This window comes from Eleutherodactylus coqui, chromosome 1, assembly GCF_035609145.1.
Source record: "Eleutherodactylus coqui strain aEleCoq1 chromosome 1, aEleCoq1.hap1, whole genome shotgun sequence".
In the NCBI taxonomy this organism is placed as follows: Eukaryota; Metazoa; Chordata; class Amphibia; order Anura; family Eleutherodactylidae; genus Eleutherodactylus; species Eleutherodactylus coqui.
This window is the reverse complement of record NC_089837.1, coordinates 171,321,714-171,345,799: the sequence shown is the minus strand read 5'-3', so window position 1 is coordinate 171,345,799 and position 24,086 is coordinate 171,321,714. Positions and strand designations below refer to the sequence as shown.

General features: G+C 41.8%; 1 protein-coding gene across 1 annotated transcript in view; it reads right to left on the bottom strand.

The window, feature by feature from the left end:
- Positions 1-263: 263 nt before the first annotated feature.
- The window catches only part of AGPAT5 (1-acylglycerol-3-phosphate O-acyltransferase 5), a 73,175-nt gene continuing 49,352 nt past the window's right edge, over positions 264-24,086 (bottom strand). Inside the window, exons 7-8 of the mRNA XM_066603638.1 lie at positions 7,877-8,000; positions 264-6,487 (exon numbers count right to left, since the gene is read on the bottom strand). Coding sequence (XP_066459735.1) covers positions 6,262-6,487; positions 7,877-8,000 — 350 coding nt within the window. The 3' untranslated portion in view covers positions 264-6,261. The remainder of the gene's footprint in view (positions 6,488-7,876; positions 8,001-24,086) is intronic.

Sequence of the window (24,086 nt, the reverse complement as noted above, 5' to 3'; positions counted from 1 at the left end):
GGCTCTGTTACAAATTAAGCAACAACAAGCTGTATCTTTACAAAATGTTTATGGGTTTCACCTGCCCTCGGGGTAAAGCAATTTTTCAGGGGTAAAATTGTATTCTTGGTACACCAATTTTTCAGGCCCTTGCCTATACTGTTAGCAAACTAATTTTTCTGGGCTTCGCCTAAACTCCTGGTAAACAACATTTTTCAGAAGCAGAGTGACGAGATCTAAAACAGGTAATTTGTAATATTACTAAGTGAAGCCAATTGTAATATTAAAATGTTTATTTTTATTTTACTTGGCAACACATCACAAACTTTACATTCGGTATATGGGCATTTTATATAAACACAAAAGAACTATGTGTGAACATGATGTAATAGTGATACACTTTGTAATATATGCTTTTCAACAAGTACATTGTTAGAACTAATTTTTGGCAACAGAATGTGTTAAATGTGATAAAGAACAGGATTGCAATCTCAATTTTCTTCTACAGAATTCATTAGTCCTGCCACATGAAAAGACGCTGAGTGCCCACAAGACTGGATGTAGTGGAGACATCAAAAGAACCAGAAAATCTCCAGAGGGCCTTAGTTATCTAGACATACAGCTTTTACCAATATATCTCCTTCTAACACATTAAAAAAATCTGTCAAGTGTCAGCTCAACAACAGTGAAATATGGCTCACACAATGAATTAGAAATCATGTTCTCATAGTGCAATTTTAAGAAAGTTGTAAGAAATGCAAGCACCAACGTGAAACATACCATTGTTTTATGTCATAAATGCAAAAAAAGAAAGAAAAAAAAACTTTATGAAAACATTTTTCAAAACAGGGTTAAATCGTGCTCGTTGCATGTTTGAGATTTCAATGCACAAAAGTACATGAAGTAGTTGTATTGTTTTCCAACAATACAGACAAGGCTCTCAAGAAAACGATAAAACAAATTAACGTAAATATTTCAATATCAATTAACTACAGATGCCCGGAGTAATTTGTCTAGGGAGTAATCACTGCTGTGAAATTAAAGTGGCCGCCATCTGCACTGCTTGTCAGAAACACATTTTAGCATGTAGTTAAGACTGGTTGCATGCCACCGGAAACCTGATGGAAGGATTGCGGCGCCTAAAGGCTCATTCAGGTGAGCGTTATTCTTATAAGTGACCGCACATAGACCCATTACAGTCAATATGGCTATTCAGTATTCAGACATTTTCTCCCTCCTATGGACGAATGATATGTAATATATTCACAGCATGTGCCATTCTGGTCGGATTTATCAATGATAGATGCCCACTCAAGTTAAAAAAAAAAATATGCTCCATGACAAGTTTTTTTTTTGCATATGGGACATAGCTTCTTGTTTTAAATGGCCATTTAGCCTTATGAGCTCCAAATAGGTTTTTCCATATAGAATTGTGCAGCGTATTGCAATCTCCTTGCTTATTGGTGTGCAAGTGCACATAAAAGTAGAGCACGGGGCATTCTGCATGCCGTGTGCACACATTGAATTTAATAGGTTCTACTCTGCGTATTGTGCACGCAAGTTGTGTGCGCAAAAACGAACACAAATTCATCTGTGTGAATTCGACCATACAGATTGGAAGCAGTTCATTTTGGACACCAAAATCAGACATGTTCTTTTGAATAAAGCCCAATACCATACTACTCACTCTGGTCAGGCTGAGTAGCACAAGGGGTGTAGTCACATGAATCTTGTGCGATTTACAGAAAACTCAAACAAATATAAACTCCATTCTTTTGGGGAAAATAAAAACAAACAAAAAAAAACCACAGTATGTTCCATCTTTAGGTGTTCTCACAGAAAGCCTCGCCCATCCAAGACATCACATGGCACTCACATGCTGTGTGATGTGCTTGAGGGTAGGATGTGATCTGTCCTTTCACACGCATGAAATATGCACTTGAAGATTGCAGTTTTGCAGAAGTGATGCAATTTTTAATCAAAAATGCCTTGCATCGTTGGCAAAAATGAAACGTTGGCCTGTGTGAACGTAGCCTAGACCGGAGCATACAACTGGAGGCAATTGTTAAACAGCAGCTAGTTTTGTGCCACTTTATAATCAGCCATGCTCCATGCCTCCAGGCTGCACAACATGCATGCTGGACGGTGGTGCCAGTCTGCAGTATTCAGGACAGGATTCTGAGGCAGTATAGGCCTCAACCATTTTTAATTTTACAGCAGTGATTATTCTCCAGACATAATGAGCATGAATAGCTAAGAAAATTATGATTTTTGCATATTGACTTTCTCCCCCCATTTGCCAGAGAACCCCTAAGGAAGACAAAAAATAGTGCAAAGAGGAAAAACGAAAGCGTTGCACATATCAGCCAGATTGTTACCTTTGTTTTCATTTTTTTAAGAAGCCATCTGGAAAACAATCTGTGCGGTTGAACTTGGCATCTCCTCAAATTTACGTCTGGATAACTTTTGCCGAATCTCCCCCATTGTCATCCTAGCAATGTAACTTTAAATCTATAAGAGCAGACATTCCGAGACCCATTCAGTACAATGACTATTGCCTCTTGTACTCTATACGCAGACAAGTCCATGGTGGAACATTAGGAAACCAAAACACAGATGTTACCAAAAAATCTCAAAATGTAAAATAGGACAACAAAAACGTCTCGCAAATAAACTCCAGATTGTCTGAAAAGCAAAAGCATCTCCAATTGTTTCCTTGTTCACAATCCAGAGACAGTTGGCGCCATAGTTTCAGACCTGTACCATTTCCAGGTGCTTGGCTTAAGGATATTTGGTCTCATAACCCTTATTATGTGTACTGCCTTTAACACCCACTAAATATTGCCTCCATTTACAGTGGTGTCAATGAAACTGGACTGTTACGAAGTTTTCAGTGAAGAATCCAGGTTTAGTTTGGACACTGGCAACGACTGGGTTAGAATTCTGGAGACCTAGGCCTCAATCCTGCCTCTCCTGTGGAGCGGCACACTGCCCCCACTGCTGGTGTGGTGGTCTGGAGAGCCCTCACACACACGACAGCTTGTCACCCCTAGTAGTGGTACAATAGACAGTGACAGCTCAGCGATGTTCAGGACACCCTAGCAGGATAATGCTCGGCTGCACACACAAGGGGGGTGGTCACAGGAATGCCTCCACAACATTGTCACACTTCCATGGCTGTCCGGTTGCCAGATTTATTGCAGACAGAACATGTTTGCGACCATCTGGGATGCCAACTCCAGCAGCCTACATGTTTGCACGATTTAGAAGCTCTGAGTTACAGCAAATCTGGACAGATATGCCGTAGGATACCAGACAGAAGCTGTATTTCTGCATGCCTGCCCGTATCCCATCTTGCATCCAAGCTAGGGGCAGCATATATTTTATACATCTATCTGCTAAATCAGTCTTAATAAATACCCACCGACCCTGATACAATTAAATTCATTAGTTGTAGTTTCAAAAAATTATATAGAATGTATTTATTTTAAAAATGTAAAACAAAGTGTTCAACGTTTGATTAGGTATTTATAATGGAAATGACAAGGACCATCTAAAACGAAACCTAAAGTAAAAAGGCACATATGCATTTATGGTGGTCATCCCTTCATTTCTCTGCAGCATCAGGCAGCAGTAAGGCATAGCACCATAATCGGACAGTACTGTTTAAACCAATGACCTATACCACCAAGCAACACCGTATTAACCCCTTCATGACGCGCGCCGTACATGTACATAGCAGCAGGCCAGTAGTCCCTTCATCGTGCTGTACTTGTACTGAGCCGATTACCAGGGGGCTCAGAAGCCGAGCCCCCAGTAATCAGAGGGGATCACAGCTATAACTCACAGCTGTAGACCAGCTGCAATCCCCAGATGGAGCTTAGCTCCGATCCCAGAGATTTAACAGTTAAGATGTCGCTGTCTGCATAGACCGTGGCATCTGGAGAGTTTAGAGAAGGAGAAAGCTACCTCCTTCACCCCATCCGCACTTCCGCGATAAAATCTCAGGGTGCTGATGGTTGCCATGGCAACTAGATCTCCGCCTCTGCCATTTAGAGTGGCCTGTATTAGTTCATCAATGACAGGCTATACCGACAGTGATAAACAACCGACAATGTCCGATAATGCCCTGTACTACATATGTATTATCTATGCGTTCAGATGAATTGGGACAAACAAATGTGGTAAAGAAATAAAAAAACAAAAAACAAAAAAACACATTTTTTCACATGCAAACTGCCACTTTCCTTTATTGTCCCAAAGTAGTAAAAGAAAAAAAAATGAAATTTGGTATACCAGGAACGCTAATGACCCACAGAATAAAAACTACATATTATTTATACTATATGGTCAACAGAATGCGAAAAAAAAATGATTAAAAAAAAGGCACGTGCATCCCAAAATGGTACAAATAACAGCAAATAGTCTGAAAAAAAGAAAGAAAAAAAAAAAGAAAACCAAGCCCACATATGGCCCTGCAGGTGAAATAAAAAAAAAAAAAAAAGGAAAAAAATTGTATGTCCCTGAATACGGCAATGCTATAAATTTGGTATTGCCGTATCTGCACCGACCCGCAGTATAAGGGTAACATAGCACTTATACTGCAAGGTAAATGGATTATATACATATGTGTCAAAATTGCGATTGACAGCTCAAACATTTACCCAATAGAAGCGAAGCCCCAAATTCCACAAAGTGCTCTGTGATTTGAGGCCTGTGTTTGAGTCATGTTACACACTAGGACCACATGTGGGATATTTTTAAAAATTGCATATCCAGGTTAATATTGTTTTTTTTTTAATCTAAAAATAGAAAATTTGCAAGAAAAACTTGAATGTTCAAGTTTATCATATACTTTGCTTTAGTTCCTGTGAAACAGCTAAAGAGTTAACAGAACTTGTGAATGCTCTTTTCAAAACTTTGAGGGGTGCACTTTTTTTAAAAAAAGGTGATACATGGGGTGTTTCTAACATATGGACCTCTTAATGTCACAATGCACTTCAGAACTGAATTGGTCCCTTAACAAAAATATAGGATTTTGGAACTCAGCAAAACTGCTCCTATATACTTACACGCTTTAGGTCCAAAGTAAATAAAAGGACTTTTTCAAAATGTCCAACATACAGCGCTCACTAATGTAAAGGTATTAGCCATTTTGCATGGTATGATAACTATCTTAGAAGCAAAAAGATTCAAAGCTTGAAAACGGCACATTTTTTGAAAATTTTAGTTAATTAATGTAGATTTTTTTTTAAATGTATTTAATAAATAAAAGACAATGCAGGGACCAAAATTCACCACTAACAAAGAACAATGCGTCACGGAAACAGAAATATCTCTGAATCACTTGCATAACTAAAAAGTTATTGCCACTAAAAGGTGACGTGTCAGATTTGAAAACTGGGGCCTAGTCAGGAAGGCCAAAACTGGCTGCAGGGGGAAGGAGTTACTTCATCTGTAGCAAACGGAAAGAAAGCTTCCATTTCAAAGAATGTGCAAAACAAGATGTAAAGCAGAATGCAGAAGCACACAATATGTACAGATGCTAAACTGCAACACAGGTAAACTGGCACGTGCATGGAAGCAGACGCTAGCACCACAAATTGCTTTTCAATTGTATTATACTGTAAACTAAATGAAATGTATCAAAGTGGATACTTTGCCTCACACCGGGTCCCCTTCATAACATACTTCTACTTTACATTATTCCCTAGGTAGGTACAAGCTCATCCTAGAGTGACAGAGTTTTACCATAAACAGCCGAGGTTTAGGAACCCCTTTAATGTAGAGAAGAAAATAAACAACTACTAGAACTAATGGGGAAAAAGCACAAAAATTTGCAAACCTCGTTACATCATTCAATGTGTGACCCAGATAGACCTACAACAGCTGCTTTGTAAAGCATGTTGGATAGACAGTCTTCCGATCAGCAAGGTTCTTGGCTGGCTGTACAACAAGACCAACCATGTAACAGGATGGTAGGGCTGGCCATTGGCACATATGTAGTTAACATAAATGGCTTTGTTGCATTTAATTAAATGTTATTGGTAAGCATTTATGTTGATAAAGTAACATAAGGGTTAACAATAAGCATGTCAATGTTAACTTCAAGACACTAGAAAATCAATATCACACTCAAATTGCAATTGAAACTAGTCACATTTCCAGCATTCGTACATTCTATGGAGTCACAAATAAGGTAGACCATACAAGGTGCTCCGCCTGAAAAAAAAAAAAAAAAGATTTGGTATAATGTGCAGCTGGTAGAGACTAATGGTCCATTTAGGCTTTGATGCTGACCCATATGCACCCAATCAGAGTTCCATATATCCAAGTGTTCATATAAACTTTCCTTCCAGTTTCTGTGCATAGCATGCCAGCTGTTATAGCAGTTAAAATGAAGAAAGATGGCATGGTTTTCTTCAAGCTAAGCTTTGCAACATGACCTTCTCCGGGAAATGTATTCCGTTTCTCAGGATCTGTAGCTTCATAAAACTCTGTGAGTAACCTAGAAAAAATACATAGTGTCATTCAGAAGATTGGCTGTTTGTGTTATAGGAACTAAGAAGGTAAAGTTCTCCACCCTAGACTCCAAAACACACATCACCACCTATGCACTTGACCCAATCTCATCACACCTCATCTCCAACCTTCCCACCATGTTCATTCTAGTCCTAACACACTGGCTACATATTTTCACCAGTCCCACGATTCTCAATGCAACATGTGACTCTACCCTCTCCTTTAACAGGCTGTTTAATTCATTGTACAGGTAGTTATGGATACGAGGATACCTAATATGCAGTGCTATCCGAGGGCTCGTAGACATCGAAAATCCAGTATCGACAGTCTTGTCCCTTGTGAACATGAATTTCTCTAGATTCCCTGAATCTTTCAATAATATTTGTTGCAATTTTTAGACTGTTTTTCACAGATTAGTGAACCTCTGACCATCTGTTCTGAGACTCTGCCCCAGAGATTAGGTTTTTATTTTCCAAGATGTTTGGAACATCCTCCTTGCTAAGTTCTTTTAAAAACTGTGTGCAAGTGTACCTAGAAGAATTGATGCTGTTTTGAAGGCACAGGGTAGTCAGACCAAATACTGATTTGATTACATTTCTTTTTTGTTCACGCACTATGCATTTTGTTAATAGACAAAAACTATTAAGACTTCTATTTTTGAAAGCACTCTAAGGCTACCTGTCCACGGGCGTTGCGGAATATCGCTAGCGATATGCCGCCGCCCGGGAGCAGGGGAGAGAAGTGTCAGTTCTCTGTGGTGAGCCTATCTGACAGATAGGCTAACTGGGGAGAATCGCGGCATGCTGCAATTTGCCGCCTGCGAGCGGAGAATCGCTTTGATTCTTCGCCCATGGACAGGGGGGCTGCGCTTTCCATAGCAACACTATGGAAAGCGTTCACTGCGTTCCCCGCGGCTGGATTATCGCCACGGTGAACGCAGTGAAAATTCGCCTGTGAACAAGAGCCCTTACTTTGCAGCATTTTTCCCCCACATCTGCCTAAAACTTTTGCATTGCACAGTATTCTCTGACCTAATATCCCCATACCTCCCCACATATAATGTCTGATTCTCACAAGACCATATTCTCTATAACTCACAATCATATCCAGATTGTGTTACCTATATCAGAAACCCATTACACCAACACAGATTCGCCACCACGGGACACTAAAGTATTTGTGCGCCACACGGAATTTACCGCGTAACAGTGCTGGATTGGGCGAGTATGAAAACTAACTGTCACTTTCCCTTACAGCACCACAGCTTAGTTTATAGTGCTGTGGGGACGTGACAGGTTCCCTTTAAACGTCTGCATATATGACCTCATTGTGAAAATTGAGATTCTCTATAACCGATAAGAATCTGTGTACTTACCTATCTTTAATTTCAAAGCGCTCATGAAGCCATCTCCTCATGAAGCCCTGCTCTTTAGGTATATCCTTCACATCGATACGCTCTACGGTTATATGAATCCTTGGACATTCTTTACAAAGAAATTCTAGAGAAATAAGGAAAATCTGTCAGATTGATTGTGAGAAATTAAGGGGGTAGAAAAAAAATTGAAATGTACTCAATGCTGTATTAAAAACAGAGGAAAAAAAAAGTAATACTCCCCACAACTTATCTGCCATTCCTACAGGGCCTGGTACCTGCTGCACTCATCCGCCAGCTCTGCGAATGGCAGCCCATTACAGAGTCATGTGACCACTGCAACCGATCACCAGCTGCATTTAACTCGGGATCAGCCAGTAATTGGCTGCATTCAACCCCGTGATGGGACTTCTTTGCTGGGGCTGGAGGAAAAGTGCAGCAGGGAACCAGGAACTGCAGGAGATCGATGAGACCAGTTCTGTTTTCCTTCAGTGTTGTGCACATTTCAATTTAAGTTTTGCTCCACAGACTACCCTTTTTTAAATAGATTACTGTATTCATCAATTTACATTTGTCACTTTACCAGCATTGCAATAAAAACAGATAAAACTGAGAAATTCATGCATGTCCTTATGATCTAGTTATGTATATGTTTAAACAGAACTCAGGAATCACAATCCAAATAAGACATTACAAAGATATTACACATTGGGGGATATTTATGACCTCCCCTCCCACCTTATTTATGAGAGTATGTGCCCAGCATTGCCTTAAACGCCTTCTCCTACAAAAAAATTAATTAATTAAATCTAACCCATAATTAACCCCCCCCCCCCTCCTATCCCAACATTTCTATACCCAGATATTTGAGGACTAATGTTAGACCACTACCACCTGCTATTTCTATTGAAGAGCCTTGTGTGTCCAGTCAATATAAGAATATCTTCCAAGTTGGACACATCTACTCAGTCTTTCTTCTCTGTAGTAAGGCTCCCCCACTCTCTTACCACTCGTTAAGCATCTTTTCTGACATCAGAGAAAGCGCAGCAACTACAGAAGCAGCTGCTCACCACACCAGAGGTCCTCCACATATTTAGTGGAGAAGAGAGAAGACCAAGCATGTGTGACCATCTTGGAGAGGACACAGAAAAACAGCAGGTAACGCTATTCTTACATTAGTTTTGGAATACTGACTTTTGTAAACAATTGTAAATATAAAAAAAAGTTTACAATTATTGGCTGGATATAACTATAAAAAAAACAGTTTTTATGGGACATGTACTTGAATTCTACACATACAGGCAGTAGGGAGACAGTCAAGGCTTCCATATAGAACAAGTTTCGTATTGCTTACAGAATTTTTTTTTCTTACTTGGGCAACCTGTGATATCCGGCTGATATTTATGAACATATAAGAAAATCAACTGAATGTATATTGCTAATAATGTCTTTGTAAAGAATATATATATATATATTATATATATATATATATATATAGCACCTAGAAGTTGTCAGAATTGAATTAAAGTTTCTATGTGTGAGTAACATTAAAAACACAAAGGGAGGCTATAGTAACCCATCTGGCCGCCTCTAGCTTAGATGTGATACAGGCGGGCAAAGAGGACCACAGGTTCTGTACGGTATCCTGCAGTGTACCAACCCACATGCAAACTCGTAGGCTGGTAAAGTTGGCGTCCCAGATGGTCCCATACATATTATATTGGTTAAAAAAAAAAAAAAAAAAAAGGCCACAGAAGTGTGGCAATGTTGTGGAGACATTCCTGTGACACCCTCGCTGTGTGCGACCAAGCACTATCATTCTGGAAAATCCCTCTTGGAAGCAGTCATGAGAGGCACACATGTGGCTGCAGGATGTCCTGAACATACACCCCTAGGTCTCCAGACATGCACATGCATGTTATCAGCGCCAAAACAAAATCTGGATCTATCATTGAAGACAACCCGGTTCTACTCTGTTGCAGTCCACTTTCAACTTTCACAGAGACAATGGGTGGGTGTCAAAGACAGTACACGTAATGGGCGCTGTGAGACCAAATATCCTTCAGTTAAATGCTTTGAAATGGTTCAGACAGACAGAGGACCCTGTAATGATGGTGCCACCCGAGTCTGGATGGAAGTCAACAAAACACTTAGCGTTGCTCATGCTTGCCAGATGATCCTCTCTAATGGTGGTCCTTTAGAGGCATTCTGAGTCCGATCGCCTTCTGTGTGTTCTCTCACACATTCACTGGTCCCAACCCCTCCTAAAACGCTGGTCAGAATGGCCCAAGTGGTGGGCAATTTGTCATTATGACCAGACAGCTTCTCGCATTCCAATAACACACCTCCTTTCAAACTGTTAACTGAGCAAAAATTGCTCAGATTGCATCATAGAGGAGTCTAGTGGTCAATAAGCACTACACAAGCGGAAGAGAGAGGTCCAGTACACACAAGTAGCCTCTGACAACCTTTCTATAGGCCAATGGTGGAACCACTTATAGGGCCAAAAGGTGGCAACACTGCTCTCACCATAACTAAGTATTGCATACCTGTCAGAGATGTAACTGCATACTGAATTGTATAGAAAAAAAACCAAAACTCCTAGTTGCTTGATTTTTTTTTTTTTTTTTACAATCTGTAAATCTACAGCTCAGAATATTAAGAATAAAACATTAGTAGCATTTACTGTGAGCTGTAAGAGTCTCAGAAATTCTAATCACAGCATCCCGCACAAGTTCTTACTGGTTCAAAAATGATGGGTAGTTTTTTTTTTCTATGGACACTGAAAACAGTGCCAATTTTTATGGACTGTGCTAGGAATTTATAGATGGCTAGCAAACCTAGATAGGATAAGAGAATGACTGCAGTAACCGCTGTATAAAACCTCATCTAGTGGCAGATGTGACAGGATGCAATTGTGAGAACATTGGAGGGGTTGTCCAGTTGCTTACTATAGATGGCCTATCTGCAGGATAGGCCATCAATAGTCGATTGGTGGGGCTCCACTGCTAATTAGCTCTTTGCTCAGTGCATGAGCACACCGGCTCAGCAGATTTCTGCAGGAAGACAACCCTGGCCAGGCTTTGTATTACATGTAAAGCTCCTATTTATGTCAATGGCAACTGCAGTAAGAATTGAGCTGTCTGCTTCCTGCAGATATCAGCTCTGTGTACAGGCTCACTGGTTTGAAAAACAGCTGATCAGCATGGATTCTGGGCTGTGGACCCCCAGTGATCTACTATTGATGACCTATCCTGTGGGTAGGCCCATAATCGTGTCTAACCAGACAGCACCTTTAAATTCAATGCTTCAATCTAGCTTTAATCAGAACTACAGAAAACATGCTTGGTAACATTGAAGAAAGAAAAAAATAAAAGGAAAATCTAGTCCACGCAGTTCGGCCCATTATCCTGCAATATGTAAAGAGACAACACTCCTGAGCTGGAAGACACTCTCCTCCATTACAGGGAAATTCCTTCCCAATTACCAATATGGCAATAAGAATACTTGGATCAATAACATATCCCTAGTAATCTAGTACCCATAAACTAAGTACATGGAGAACAAGTATACCTCGGTTTTATTTTGGGGCTTGTGATCTGGGGACTGATCATACATGGGTGCCTAGTCAATTTTAGCTCAGAGGACTTTAGAAATGCAGAGATCTACTAGCCAATCAGCATTGTCATTCTAGAAATTGTTGGAGTGGCATCTCATAGACCCCACCAATAAAAACTTCTAGTAGGTCAGAACATTTCTAAGACTGGGAGGTAGATTTAGAAGATTACTGCAAAATAGCCCTCATTTAAGGTTCTAATGTCAAAAAAGTTTAATTGCGACTCCTTCCAGGTACTACAATCTGGTGACTGGGCCCTCTGACCTAGAGATATTACTCCCCATGAGTGTCAAGGATTCATTTGGGCAATCATATTCTAATTTTGCTAAAACTCAGGAGTGGAAATGAAAAACCTTTTGCACTTTGGTCTCATAAACCTGTTATAGGCTGCAAGTCCACGGGCGATGATCCGCCGGCGATCATGCTGTGTGAAGTTTTTCATAATGTTGCTATGGAAAGCGCAGCGCCAGCGTCCACGAGCAGAGAATCATAACGATCCTCCGCTTGTGGGATCTAAATCGCGGCATGCCGTGGTTCTCCGTGGTGAGCCTGTTAGATAGGCTTACCGCAAAGACCTGACAGCATATTCCCCCCCCCCCCCCAATCGGAATATCGCTAGCGATATTCCACTTTGGCCGGGGACAGGGGGCCTTAGAAATCAAGTAGCCGGCATTCAACTACATGGAATGGTTAGTTTCTCTGTATGACAGTCAATCCAATCCTCGCTAGTATACAAAATAAGTAGAGGACTGCTTTTCTTTTTCACTGCTAAAAGATACATAAGTAAATTCAGAATTTTCGTAATTTCACAAATTACCTAGTCTGTTATTCATACAAGACTAAATCTATGGCTCTGTAATATGGAAGAGCTGAAGTCAACGTTATATAGACTAATCCAAGCTTGAAAAGTGTTATCAATAAAATGTGATAAAAAAGGATTACGACATTACTTTTTTCCCATGCATGCTTGAAAATGTGCCGCTTTGAACCATTTCTTTACATTTCACTGATAGATTTAATCCTGCTCTAGTTCTCATCATAAACATTGTTAAATACACTATAACAAAACAAATGGCCTTCTTATCTTCTATTTAGAACGGGCAGTACAACTACACAGGACAAGTTCATACTCAACTTGTCTCCAACAATTACATCACAATGTCTTATGAACTTATAAGGGTCTATAGTAATTACCAAAACACACACAGCGGTACTATACAGAAGTCTCCCTCTCCTTTGTGCAATCCAATATTAACTAATGTCGAACGTACATTTGGCTAGTATGGAGCCAACACCAGACCGCAGAAGCAGGCATTAGAGAACTCCGATCCTGGCCATTTAACCATTCAGCTTTACCACAGCATCTAAATGGACAGAGGGAAGGAGTGTGGTCCACTCCATTATGCTGCATTTCAAGCACCTAATCACCTATCAGAATGATGGGGTGTGTTAAAACCCGCTGTTAAAGGCAGTAGCCTGTGTCCGAAAATGGAAGTAAAATCATGGCAAAACGCGTTGGGAGTGGCCTTAGGGCTTTTTTTTTTTGCTGAACAAGTTGTATTTTTTAATGGCATTATTTAAAGGGATTATCTGGGCTTTCAAAATGGATTGCCTATCCTTAAGGACGGGCCATTAGTATCAGATAGGTATGGAGCCAACTTTCAGCACTCCTGCCAATCAGCAGTTTAAAGAGGCAGCGGCGATCATGAAAGCACTGCAGTCTCTTCAATGCTTGAATATGTATGGTTTATAGTCAGAACACAAAACTTTCCACAGTTGGTATTATTGCAACATTGTTCCTTTCAAGTAAATGGATTCCCCCGTCAACAGATATGGATGGCCAAACCTAAGGGTTGTCCAAGTTTTTTGGTTTTTTTTAAAACATTTTTATTGGCAGTTATAACAACGAGAATAGAAATAATGGTACATTGCCTTACAAGGTATTAGTGTATCTTGACGCCACCAGGAAGCTAGGGGTTTGACAGGAGGAACGCCCCCGCCACACTCCTAACTCCCTATTGGTTGACATCAGAAAGCTTTTAGCAGGACACAGGATATTGATTGTTACCTGCCGGGGCCGCTTAGGGATGATTTTCCTTGTAGCCTTACATAATTAGTTGTACATGCTAGAAGTATATAGAAATGATCCCTAACCATCCCTAACCAGCCACGGCAGGCAACAATCACTATCCAGAGGAACTATGAATACCTCTTGCAGTGCCGTTGAGGTCGTTCCCCCGCCGACGCACAGGTGAAAAAACGGTCAGGCTTACAGCTGATTGGAGGTAGCAGCGGCAAACGTCTGACGACAGCAGCAGAAGCGCCAAAGAGATGTAAGGGCCGGGGAGTCGCTGAAGTGAGCCGGGCCGGATGAGGTCACGTGGGTAGTCACGTAGACACGAGCGCCGCACAGGACACAACGGAGAGTCGGACTGCTCAGCAGAAGCAACAGCGGCAGAGAACACACCGATGGGGACCAAAAAGCTGCAGCGGGGCGCCCAGTGAGATAAGCAGCTGCAACAGGGAACCCAGGCCCAGGTAAGAAACAGCATGATCGGCGATTACAGGGACGGGGGACAAAAAAACTGCCGCGGTGACATGTCTTAACAGCCGTGGAGAGCAGCTGCAGGTATTTCAGCGACAGGGAATAATCTGCTGGAGCAGAAACCACTACAGGAGAAGGGATAAGGATATTTCAGCTCAAGGGACTAATATGCAGCAGCAAAAACCGCTAGAGCAGAAGGGATACTACTTTCGTGGCAGGACCTATTGCCGAGCCTTCTATACAGCCAATAACCATGAAGGGGCGTCACCAGGCAGTCTGTCTTGACTCCACCAGTACTTCCTGGATGGACAAAGAATAAAAAAAAAAAACGGGGGGAGTGGAATTTTCCAAGGTGAGGTACCAGGTAGTACCCTTAAAGGGGTACACACATTATCTTATTTCTGAGGTAGTGAGAAGTATTTCTATGAAATGCCGCCATTGTCGGAAGAATCTTTTGGCCTGCGATTCTGCCTGTCGTTCTGTTTCTAGCCTATCCATATGGAGGTGGTGTTTGATCAGTTATATATCAGATATTGTTGGGACTTGTGGTTGTAGCCAACATAATGTGTGACAGTCTTGTCATTTTAATTGTGGGTGGCGAAGACTGGAACAAGTATAAAGTTTGTTGGGACAGCAGTAAGACATGTTTCCATGTTCCATGTATGAGGGTTTTAATATCTATCCAGAATTTTTGGATTTTAGGACAGGACCATTATACCACGTAATAGGTCAGTCTGCTGTTGAGAACATTTAGGGCATGCAAGCAAGTGGTCTCGGGGTATTAGGGTGGGGGGGGGGGGGGGTGATGTCAAAACAATAAATGGCTCTATGTAAAACTGTCAAGTATTTTCACACCAATCTCAGGGTCTTCTAGTTCTCGTGCTGATCTTTGAAAGAGATGTGGGTAATCTTTATCTGCATGATTGGTTTCTAATGTAAGTACTAAAAAGTGGAGATGGAGTTCTTCTTAGGAGGGCATTGTATGAAAAAGTCAAATGCATTGGTGGCATGTTCCTTCGCTATATTAATTAGTCTATCTCTTAAAAAACCCCGAAGCTGCCCATACGAAAGAGAGTGGGATGGAGGAAGGCCATAAAGCATCTGAAGCTCTGATAACCCCTTAGTGACGGAGCTTTTTTGCTTTTTTCACTATTTTCGTTTTTTCCTTTCCAACTTTATTGATCTTATTTTTACACTTTCTTTTAGTCCTCCTAGAGGACTACAACCAGCGATGCTTTGATCACTCCTGCAGTATGCTATAGCCTTACGTCATACTGTTTTTTGACAGGCAGTCTATCAAGCCACACCACGGGGATGGCTTGATAGGCAGTCTGCTAAGGCCCCCGACTGCCATGACACCTGCAAGACTGCCCCGATCTCACTGCGGGGGGGGGGGGGGGGGTGTTAGAATTAACAGAGGCATTTAAAGGGTTAATAGCCGCGATTGCTCGCGGGTGTCAGCTGTAACAGCTGACGCCCGCACTGTATGGATAGCGGCGCTATCTCCCTCCATACACGTCCTGCAAAAGCAAGACGTAAAAACACTATAGGGCCGTCACTAAGGGGTTAAAGACATATACCTAGTTTCTTGGGGATGCAATAGTTGACACCTTTTCAATATTCCTACTATGCCAGAGTGTAAAAATCTTATTATTGCAGCCTGCACTAAACTCTGAGTGATTCCACAGGTGCATATATTTTGATATTGAAAAGGTGAACCCATAAGCCTTCCGTAAGGTTTCCCATGTGGCAATGGTATCTTTAGCCAGAAGAGATCTCCTGGCTACCAACGTGAGTTTAAAGCTTGTGTGTACTAAAGCGTTTAAATTCCAAGGGCGGAGAAGATTGGCTTCCAAATTATGGTTTGAGAAATAGCTGGTGTCTTGCAACCAGTCCAATGAGTGACAGAAGAGGCATGCTAACATCTAGCTACGGATGTCTGGAAGATGTATTCTGCCGCTATCCTTGGGGAGCCCCCCTAATGCTGCTCTACTATTGAAACCTACTGGATATATATGAATGAAGAGTCCACATCCTTTTTTGAGCGTTCATCATTCCCTTTGCTGTGTGTGTCCTCCCGGCGTGGAGATTCTGTGAGCGCTGCAGTCAAAATGTATTTAGCTGTTTATTTAGGGAAATGCGTTGGAGTTTGATCCTCCATATAAAATCAGAAAAAGCTGAATAAAGATTTTCGCACGTCCTCTCGATTTATCAATGGAATAGTTTGCAGTGGGTAAAGGAATCTTGAGAGACTAAGCATTTTAATAAGGTGACATCTTCCTACAAGAGACAAGGGGAAATTGTCCCATTAACAGAGTTAGGATATCACTTTGGTTACCAACGGAGGATAATTAAAGGGGTTGTCCCGCGCCGAAACAGGGTTTTTTTTTTATTCAATAGGCCCCCCGTTCGGCACAAGACAAACCCAATGCATGTGTTAAAAAAAAAAAGCCGTTTAGTACTTACAAGAATCCCCGCGCTGCGGCGACTTCTTCCTTACCTTACTAAGATGGCCGCCGGGATCTTCACCCACGATGCACCGCGGGTCTTCTCCCATGGTGCACCGTGGGCTCTGTGCGGTCCATTGCCGATTCCAGCCTCCTGATTGGCTGGAATCGGCACACGTGACGGGGCGGAGCTACGAGGACCAGCTCTCCGGCACGAGCGTCCCCATTCACCAGGGAGAAGACCGGACTGCGCAAGCGCGCCTAATCGGGCGATTAAATGCTGAAATTAGACGGCACCATGGCGACGGGGACGCTAGCAACGGAACAGGTAAGTGAATAACTTCTGTATGGCTCATTTAATGCACGATGTATATTACAAAGTGCATTAATATGGCCATACAGAAGTGTATACCCCCACTTGCTTTCGCGGGACAACCCCTTTAAGGTTGTAAATAGATTTAGGGGTTCTTCCTATATGGATGCCTATATAAGCGCTGCAGAATATGTTGGCGCTATACAAATAAAGTTTATTATTATTTAATGGATGCGATTACCAGTTTAACAGGGATTTTTCTGAGGTCAAGACTACGTAGGGTCGCTCGTGGGGAGATATCTAGCATTTCACATTTTGAAGTGTTTACTTTGAATTCTGAGTGCCTCCCAAAGATTTCTAGAAGGGAAAAGATTTTCAACGGGTCTTGCTCTGGTTGAGCCAAAGCAATAAGGACATCATCTGCAAAAAGCATTGATTTTACAGTTGTGTTAGATATTTTAATACCTCGTAACTCAGCATCTCCCTCTATGACACACAGCAGCGGCTCTATGGCAATGTTAAAGAGTAATGACGACAGTGGACACCCTTGTCTTATTCCCTTTTACAATGGAAATTTTGTAGGGTAATCCACTTCTGAAAACCCAGATATCATCTTTAAGGTCAGTTGTACGATACATTAAATGTTAAAAAATAAAATTAAATTAAATTAAATGAAATGTAAAAGAAACCCAACTGTACCATTTTTGAGCATTTGGTTCATTCAGTGCTCACAGCACGATAATTAGATGTTCATTTTGTTCTGCATGTGATTACTACTATAGTGATACTAAAAAATTTTATATTTTGCTTTACTAGTTTAAAAAAATTAGATGCCGGAGCGTGGTTCCAGTACTTGCAGATCAGTTGTTATGCCCTCTCTCTGGGAACAATGACACTATTAAATAAGCCTTTGACGAGGTTCGAGGAGCTGTGTGTGGCCAAGGTCCCGCCAACAAATGAGATTTCCCTCTCATATCGCATTCTGCTAGCAGAGGAGACAAAGGACGAAACAGTGGGGTTTAAGGTACAGTGGGGAAAGGAACTGGGGAGACTAATCCCAGATGGAGAGTGGTCAAAGGCTCTGATCCTGACACAAGGTGTCAATCTCAAGTAAATTGCAGGAAATGAATTACAAGTTAGTTTCCCAGTGGTATAAAACACCATACAAATTAGCCAGAATCTATCCCCAGCTATCAAATAGATGCTGGAGGTGCCTGACAGGCGAAGGGAATTTCCTTCATTTGTGGTGGTCTTGCCCTGGGATCCGGAACTTGTGGGAGCATGTCAATAGGCTATACAATGCTTTAACTCATGCTGGGATCGTCTTCTCCCCAGAAATAGCCCTGTTATCAATTTTTCCAGGCTCCATATCAGGGTAAAAAAAGGGTCTACTTAGATTCTTCATCTTGGCCATGAGACAGGCGATCCCAAGGCTATGGAAGTCAACAACATCTTCAACCAGAATTACCTGGCTGGAAAACAGACAATTTAAGACAGTTAGAAGAGACCATTGCCAGAGATGACAGTAGGCTTCAGAGGTTCTACGCGACGTGGACGACATGGTTGATGTTGAGACCATCTGATCGGCTCAAGGAATGGCTCCTTAGAGAGGAGATATCCAAGTAAACTGCCACAGTTCCAGCAGATAAACAAAGGTACAAACTGACGAGCGGGGACGGTGCTCCTATTGGGCGCAGCGAAGATCTTCTGTGTCTATTTCTTTTCTATCCTATCCTTTTTCTTCTCTTTTTCCTATCTTTTACTTCCATGCTCTAATTTCTGAAGTTTTCTACAAGTATTTCGTTTGGAAAATAAAGTCATCGTTTTGCAAAGTAAGCTATTGGAACAGTGTTTAGTTTTTGTGGCAGGGCATGATGGATAACTACATTATGTGATTGCCTGCATTAGTTGAATGGATGACTAATTTTTTTATGGTTCAAACAAATTTTATTTAGATATAGGAAACAAAACAAAAAAACCCTTTAAGTAAAAAATTGCTTTCTGTCTCTCCATATTCCGGCTTCCATAACGTTTTTATTTTTCAGTTGACGGGGGCTGTGTGAAGGCTTGTAATTTTTTTATCGAATTTGTTCAGTTTTTTGGGTGTGACTGAGTGAGCAAAACACTCACTGATCTATAATGTGCTTTTTATTTTCTTTACGGTGATCACTATGCAGGATAAAAAAAAAATTGCGATATTTTAAATATTAGGATGTAACTATATCAATGTTTATTTTATTCTTTAGATTTTGTGTGAAAAATGGTAAAAGGCTTGTTTACTATAAGTTTTTAAAAGCGTTACAGTTTTTACTTTTCCTTAGTTCCACTAGGGGACTTGGAAAACCTGATCACCTGTTCACTCATGCAATACACTGGAGTACTTTTGTATTGCAGTATACGATACCTGTCAAGCTTAGGGGTCTATAGGCTTCAGTGCATGGCAGGCCTGGAGGCCTTCAGTAGACCCCAACAGCCATAGCAACTCATTCACATCTCACAATCTAACAGCTTAGATGCCACTGTTCGCAATGACTATGGCATCTAAGTGGTTAAACAGCAGTAATAGAGGTCATCTCCATTCACAGCTGTTAAACATAGTACTCACCAAGTATGGAGTGTGTCAGCTCCTGAGCCTGTTGCATACTTTCCTCTAAAATGTCCCTATAGGCCGAATGTGCATGGGCAGATTTTTGCTGCAGAATCCGGTGGGTGTATGCAATGTAAAAGTGATTCTTCCACGCACACGAGTGGAAATCTCTTGCGATTTCACCCTACGGAGGAAAAAAAAAACAAAAACGCAGCATGCTTGATTTTGGTGGCTTTTTTCCCCCCCATTGAAGATAATGGAAGCCGTCCGACCCGCAGCCTTTCCGGAAAGAGGCCTTAATGTGTATGTCATCCCACTGCTGAAAAATTCAGCAAATGCATCAAAGATCCTGCAGAAAAGATGTACAATCTTTACCCAGGAATCGCAATATATTTTCATAGTTCTGTCAGTGACAATTTTTGAAAAGAGAAAATCCGTAGCTTTTCACAGCAGTTCTATGCTTAAAAGAGTGTATTGTAGAGGAACAAAAAAACATTTTATTTTCACACTTTGGAATACAAGATTGTGCTGTATGTAAAAATAGCATGGTGTTCCTTTACAATACTGTGTTAAGGGCCACTTCAAGCATCAGCACTGAACATTCTGTACACCGTATCCATGCAGATGGCTGCACAGTAGTGTTACATCTCCTACAGAAAAATTACTTCTCGGGCCGAGCAGATGGGAGGCTTCTAGGCTTTTGTCAGCAAATCTTGTGTGCTGACACAGCTACTTTGTAGTACTACCTATAAATGTTAATGACCTCTGATGGAGACAGGCTGCAGCTTTAAATGTCACCAACTCAACAGGTAATCTACATTTTATGCTTCCTTTCAGGCTTGTAAAAAGAAAATACCATCTTATTCAAGAGTTTTTTGGTGGACGCAAACATTAAACAGTGCTTTCTGGTGTTTTTTCCCAACTTTTTAAAGTGTTTCATAAAATCCCCTATTGGCTTGCAGTTAACATTTATAAGCAAGGTTCTTTTTGCAAAAATAACGCAGCAAAAAACGAGTGTCCAAACCACAAAATACTGTGTTTGTCAAAGACTTTATGACAGCGGTCTTGGGCTGCCTGTTCACGGGCGTTTTTGCATTGCGTTCCCCGCGGCGATAATTTGCAGCCTCCTGTCCACGAGCGGAGAATCATAGGGATTCTGCACTCGCGGCCAGCAAATCGCAGCATGCTGCGAATTGCCGTGGTGAGCCTGTCTGATAGGCTCACCGCTGAGATCCGTAAGCTGGCTCCTGCTCCCCGGCAACGCCCGTGGACAGGCAGCCCCAAAGTGGTTTTGTGGGATCTTACCACTATGGATGACCTATCCTCAGTTTAGGCCATCAATAGTTGATTGGCGGGAAACTGTCGCTCCGGATCCTCACTGATCAGCTGACTAAAGTCATAGCAGAACCAGGTGAGCTCATACCAAGTACAGCACCATACATTGTATATTGACTGCCCCAGGCAATAGAGGTCAGTGCCATTCATTTGATTGGATGAACTAAATTAAAATACTAAGGAGTATAGGAATTAAAAAATACAAAACCCCTGCCTAGCAAACCTGGGAGCGCTGAGCCACCTATAATATATATTATTCACTGCTGCAATATGCTGTATACTGTGCTTTATAGAGCTCTCCGAAACAGCTAGTAGCTATACAAGATATCAGCAGGTCACTGCTGCCAACTAATGACTCTGCCTAATAATCGCCAGGTCTGTGGGCTTCAGATTTAAAAAAACACAAAAACACTTAGAATCCCTCCCCAGCGATTCAGCACCGTTGTCGTATGCTCAGGGTTTTGGGATTACTAGAGGCACAACCACCTAAATGACAGCTGTTATATAACAAGAGGAAGGGATTCTCCCATTTGACTGACTAGTGACAGACACTGCATGCTGCACTGGAGAGAAAGCTGGAGAGATTACATGCTGTAATAGAGAGAAAGCCAACGACGTAGGACAGGTCATCAAGCCAATTCTACACAATGCCTCCGTCATACGTGGCCAATCCGAATGTGTGATCAGACAAGTGAATGGCAGTTCGGCCTTTCTAAGTATGCTCAGCCTTTCTAGGACTTTATGTCCTGAGCATAAACCACAAAATAAAGTGAAAAAAATACTAAACGCTCCTACTTAGGCTGTCGGGAGCAGGAACTGGCAGGTGTATCTCTACCGTCAGCCTGACAGATAACCGCGGAGAATCACAGTAAATCCCCAGCATGCTGCAAATTGCCGCCCGCAAGCGGAGAATCGCATTGATTCTCTGCTCGTGGACAGGTGAGGGGGTGGGAGCGCTCTCCATAGAGCTTTCACGGCGTTTCCTGTGGCCGGATTATCGCCGCGGGGAACGCAATGAAAACCTGCCCGTGGACAGGCAGCCTAAGGCTGTTTTACTCAGGGTTGCAATTCAGCAAGCTACTATGATTTACAGAGCATGCCCAGTGTGCAGCAGTCTACACTTAAAAAAACACACACACAAAAAAAATTTTGTGGCCTCAGTGCAGTGAAAAGTGATTCTACAATGCTCACCATCTAAGGAGAGCCGTGTGCTGCTGATTGGATATTGAGGGCGTTGAATTTATAGATGAAGTTCTTATATTGGATAGCGCCGATCGCAATGCCGGGGGGGGGGTCTGAACAGCCCGGGATGACAGCTCCATGCTGTCAGCTACCTGCGGACACCGACAGCATGGAGCTGTCACGTCCACAGCCCGAGGGGCTTTAGTCTCTGCAGGACACATGTTTTTACGCCCTCAGAGAATAAAGCCCACTTCGGGAGGACGTAAAAACACTATGGGCTGGTCGTTAAGGGGTTAAACATGTAACCGGATGGCCCCTCCTGTGAAACCTCATAAACACTAGATTGCATTCCCACTGGGAGGAGGCTTCATCTGAGCAGTTTTTTTCCTACTCTCAAATATTGCCCTGCTGAAATGCTCTTCTTCACTGCCGGGGGGTGGGGGGTTGGGGAGAATGTCAAAGAGTCTGCCCCAGAACAGTATGTGACTTGTTAGCGCTGGTGCAAAACGTTTAGACAGGCAGATCTGTGACCATTGCTGACTTCTTGCCAAGTGCTGCAGTGAGTCTGTAATGATTTTTATGCTGGTTGAAAGTAAGCAACAATGAAAAGTAAACGAAAAGTAAACAATATTTTTGCATTTATACGCAACTTATTGCGTTTTAGTTTGAACAAATTTTGCGTGCTAATCGCCCCAAGTAAATGGTTCTAAGGGCTGTCAAAATTTCGGCTAAATAAATGCTTGGTTCTGCGTTAGATTATCGCTGCCCGATGCTATTGGCCTGCCTACTACTGGAATAGTCTTTTTATGCAATTAAGAAGTCGCATAGAACGTGGCGACGGGTTGTGGGATAGGATAATGTCGGATATACGTCTTCATCGTCGAGGAGTCTCTTTACCATTAATGTATAGTCATTAGAGTGCCATGGCCCTTTTCAATCAGCTGATCGGCGGGGATACTAAACAGGGGGCCCCTGTCAACCAACTATTCATGACCTACCCTGTGTCTAGGTCATCAATAGCGTAATCCGAGAAAACCCCTTTAGGACTTAATGTAAAGAACATGATATTCGCCGGTGTAAGTTACTGTAAAGTACTCTAGATAATATGTTCAATGAAAACACCTCCTAAATGTATCTCTTGCCAGGAACAAAAAAAAAAGGATTCCAAGAAGTAATCTTTTCTTAGGTACAGTATTTGTCAAAATATGAGAAAGTTGTCAACAGACTCATAAAAGTAATCCTGAATGCAAACAAATAGCAGAACTGGCAGAGAAGCACATTCTGGACTGTTTTCTGTAAAGTGGAACAACCTGAACATGGATAGAAAGAAGATGCGATATATTTATACGGCATTTTAATAGAGATAATAACTCAGAAGGAAATTAATGTCACGCAGTGAACTGCTTGTTCTGGAAGACATTTGGCATTGAAACACACAGCGATGTATCTTACTTAGAAGAAGCTTCTACTAAAGGATTTACAACTGATTACACAAAGCAGAACTTGTCTGTGAGAAGCTTATGATAATGCTAGAGAACGTAGAATAGGAATGAAAACACGCCATCATAAATCTGTACAGTCCTAACTAAAGGTCTACCTACCTAATCCAGCTCATTAAAAGATGCGACAGACTGGCTCTAAGTTACTTTAAAAGGGGTCAAAGATAGGGTTCTCTTTAATTGAGAAAACGGCTGACTGAAATAAAGGACCATTGCACGGACTAGTTCCTATATAGCATATTGCACATGATTAAAAAGGGGTTGTACCAAAAAGTTAAAGTTACCCCACAGATCGCAACGCACCGCTGCCCCATTCATTTCAGTGACAGTGGCAGGAACTGCCAAGTATGCGTGCTCGGCAATCTCCAGAGCGCTCATTGAAATGAATGTAGCTGCAGTGTTTAGGCACGTACTCCACTCCATTCGTGTTGGGACCTTCGAGACTTCTATTCTTGGAATCAGTGGAGATCTCAGCGATCAGACCATCACCAGTCACTTTAGATTTGGGAACAACCCCTATCAAGGTAAAACAGCCAATTGGGTTGTTGGAAGCTACAGCCAAGCAGATATTTTCCCAGCTGGGTATATGTAGATTTACATGGCGACCATTGAGATGAATAGCCATCTATGTAGTATAGAAAGCTTTGAATCTGCTTGAGCAGGAGTTGGTACAAAACTGCCCCCCTTCT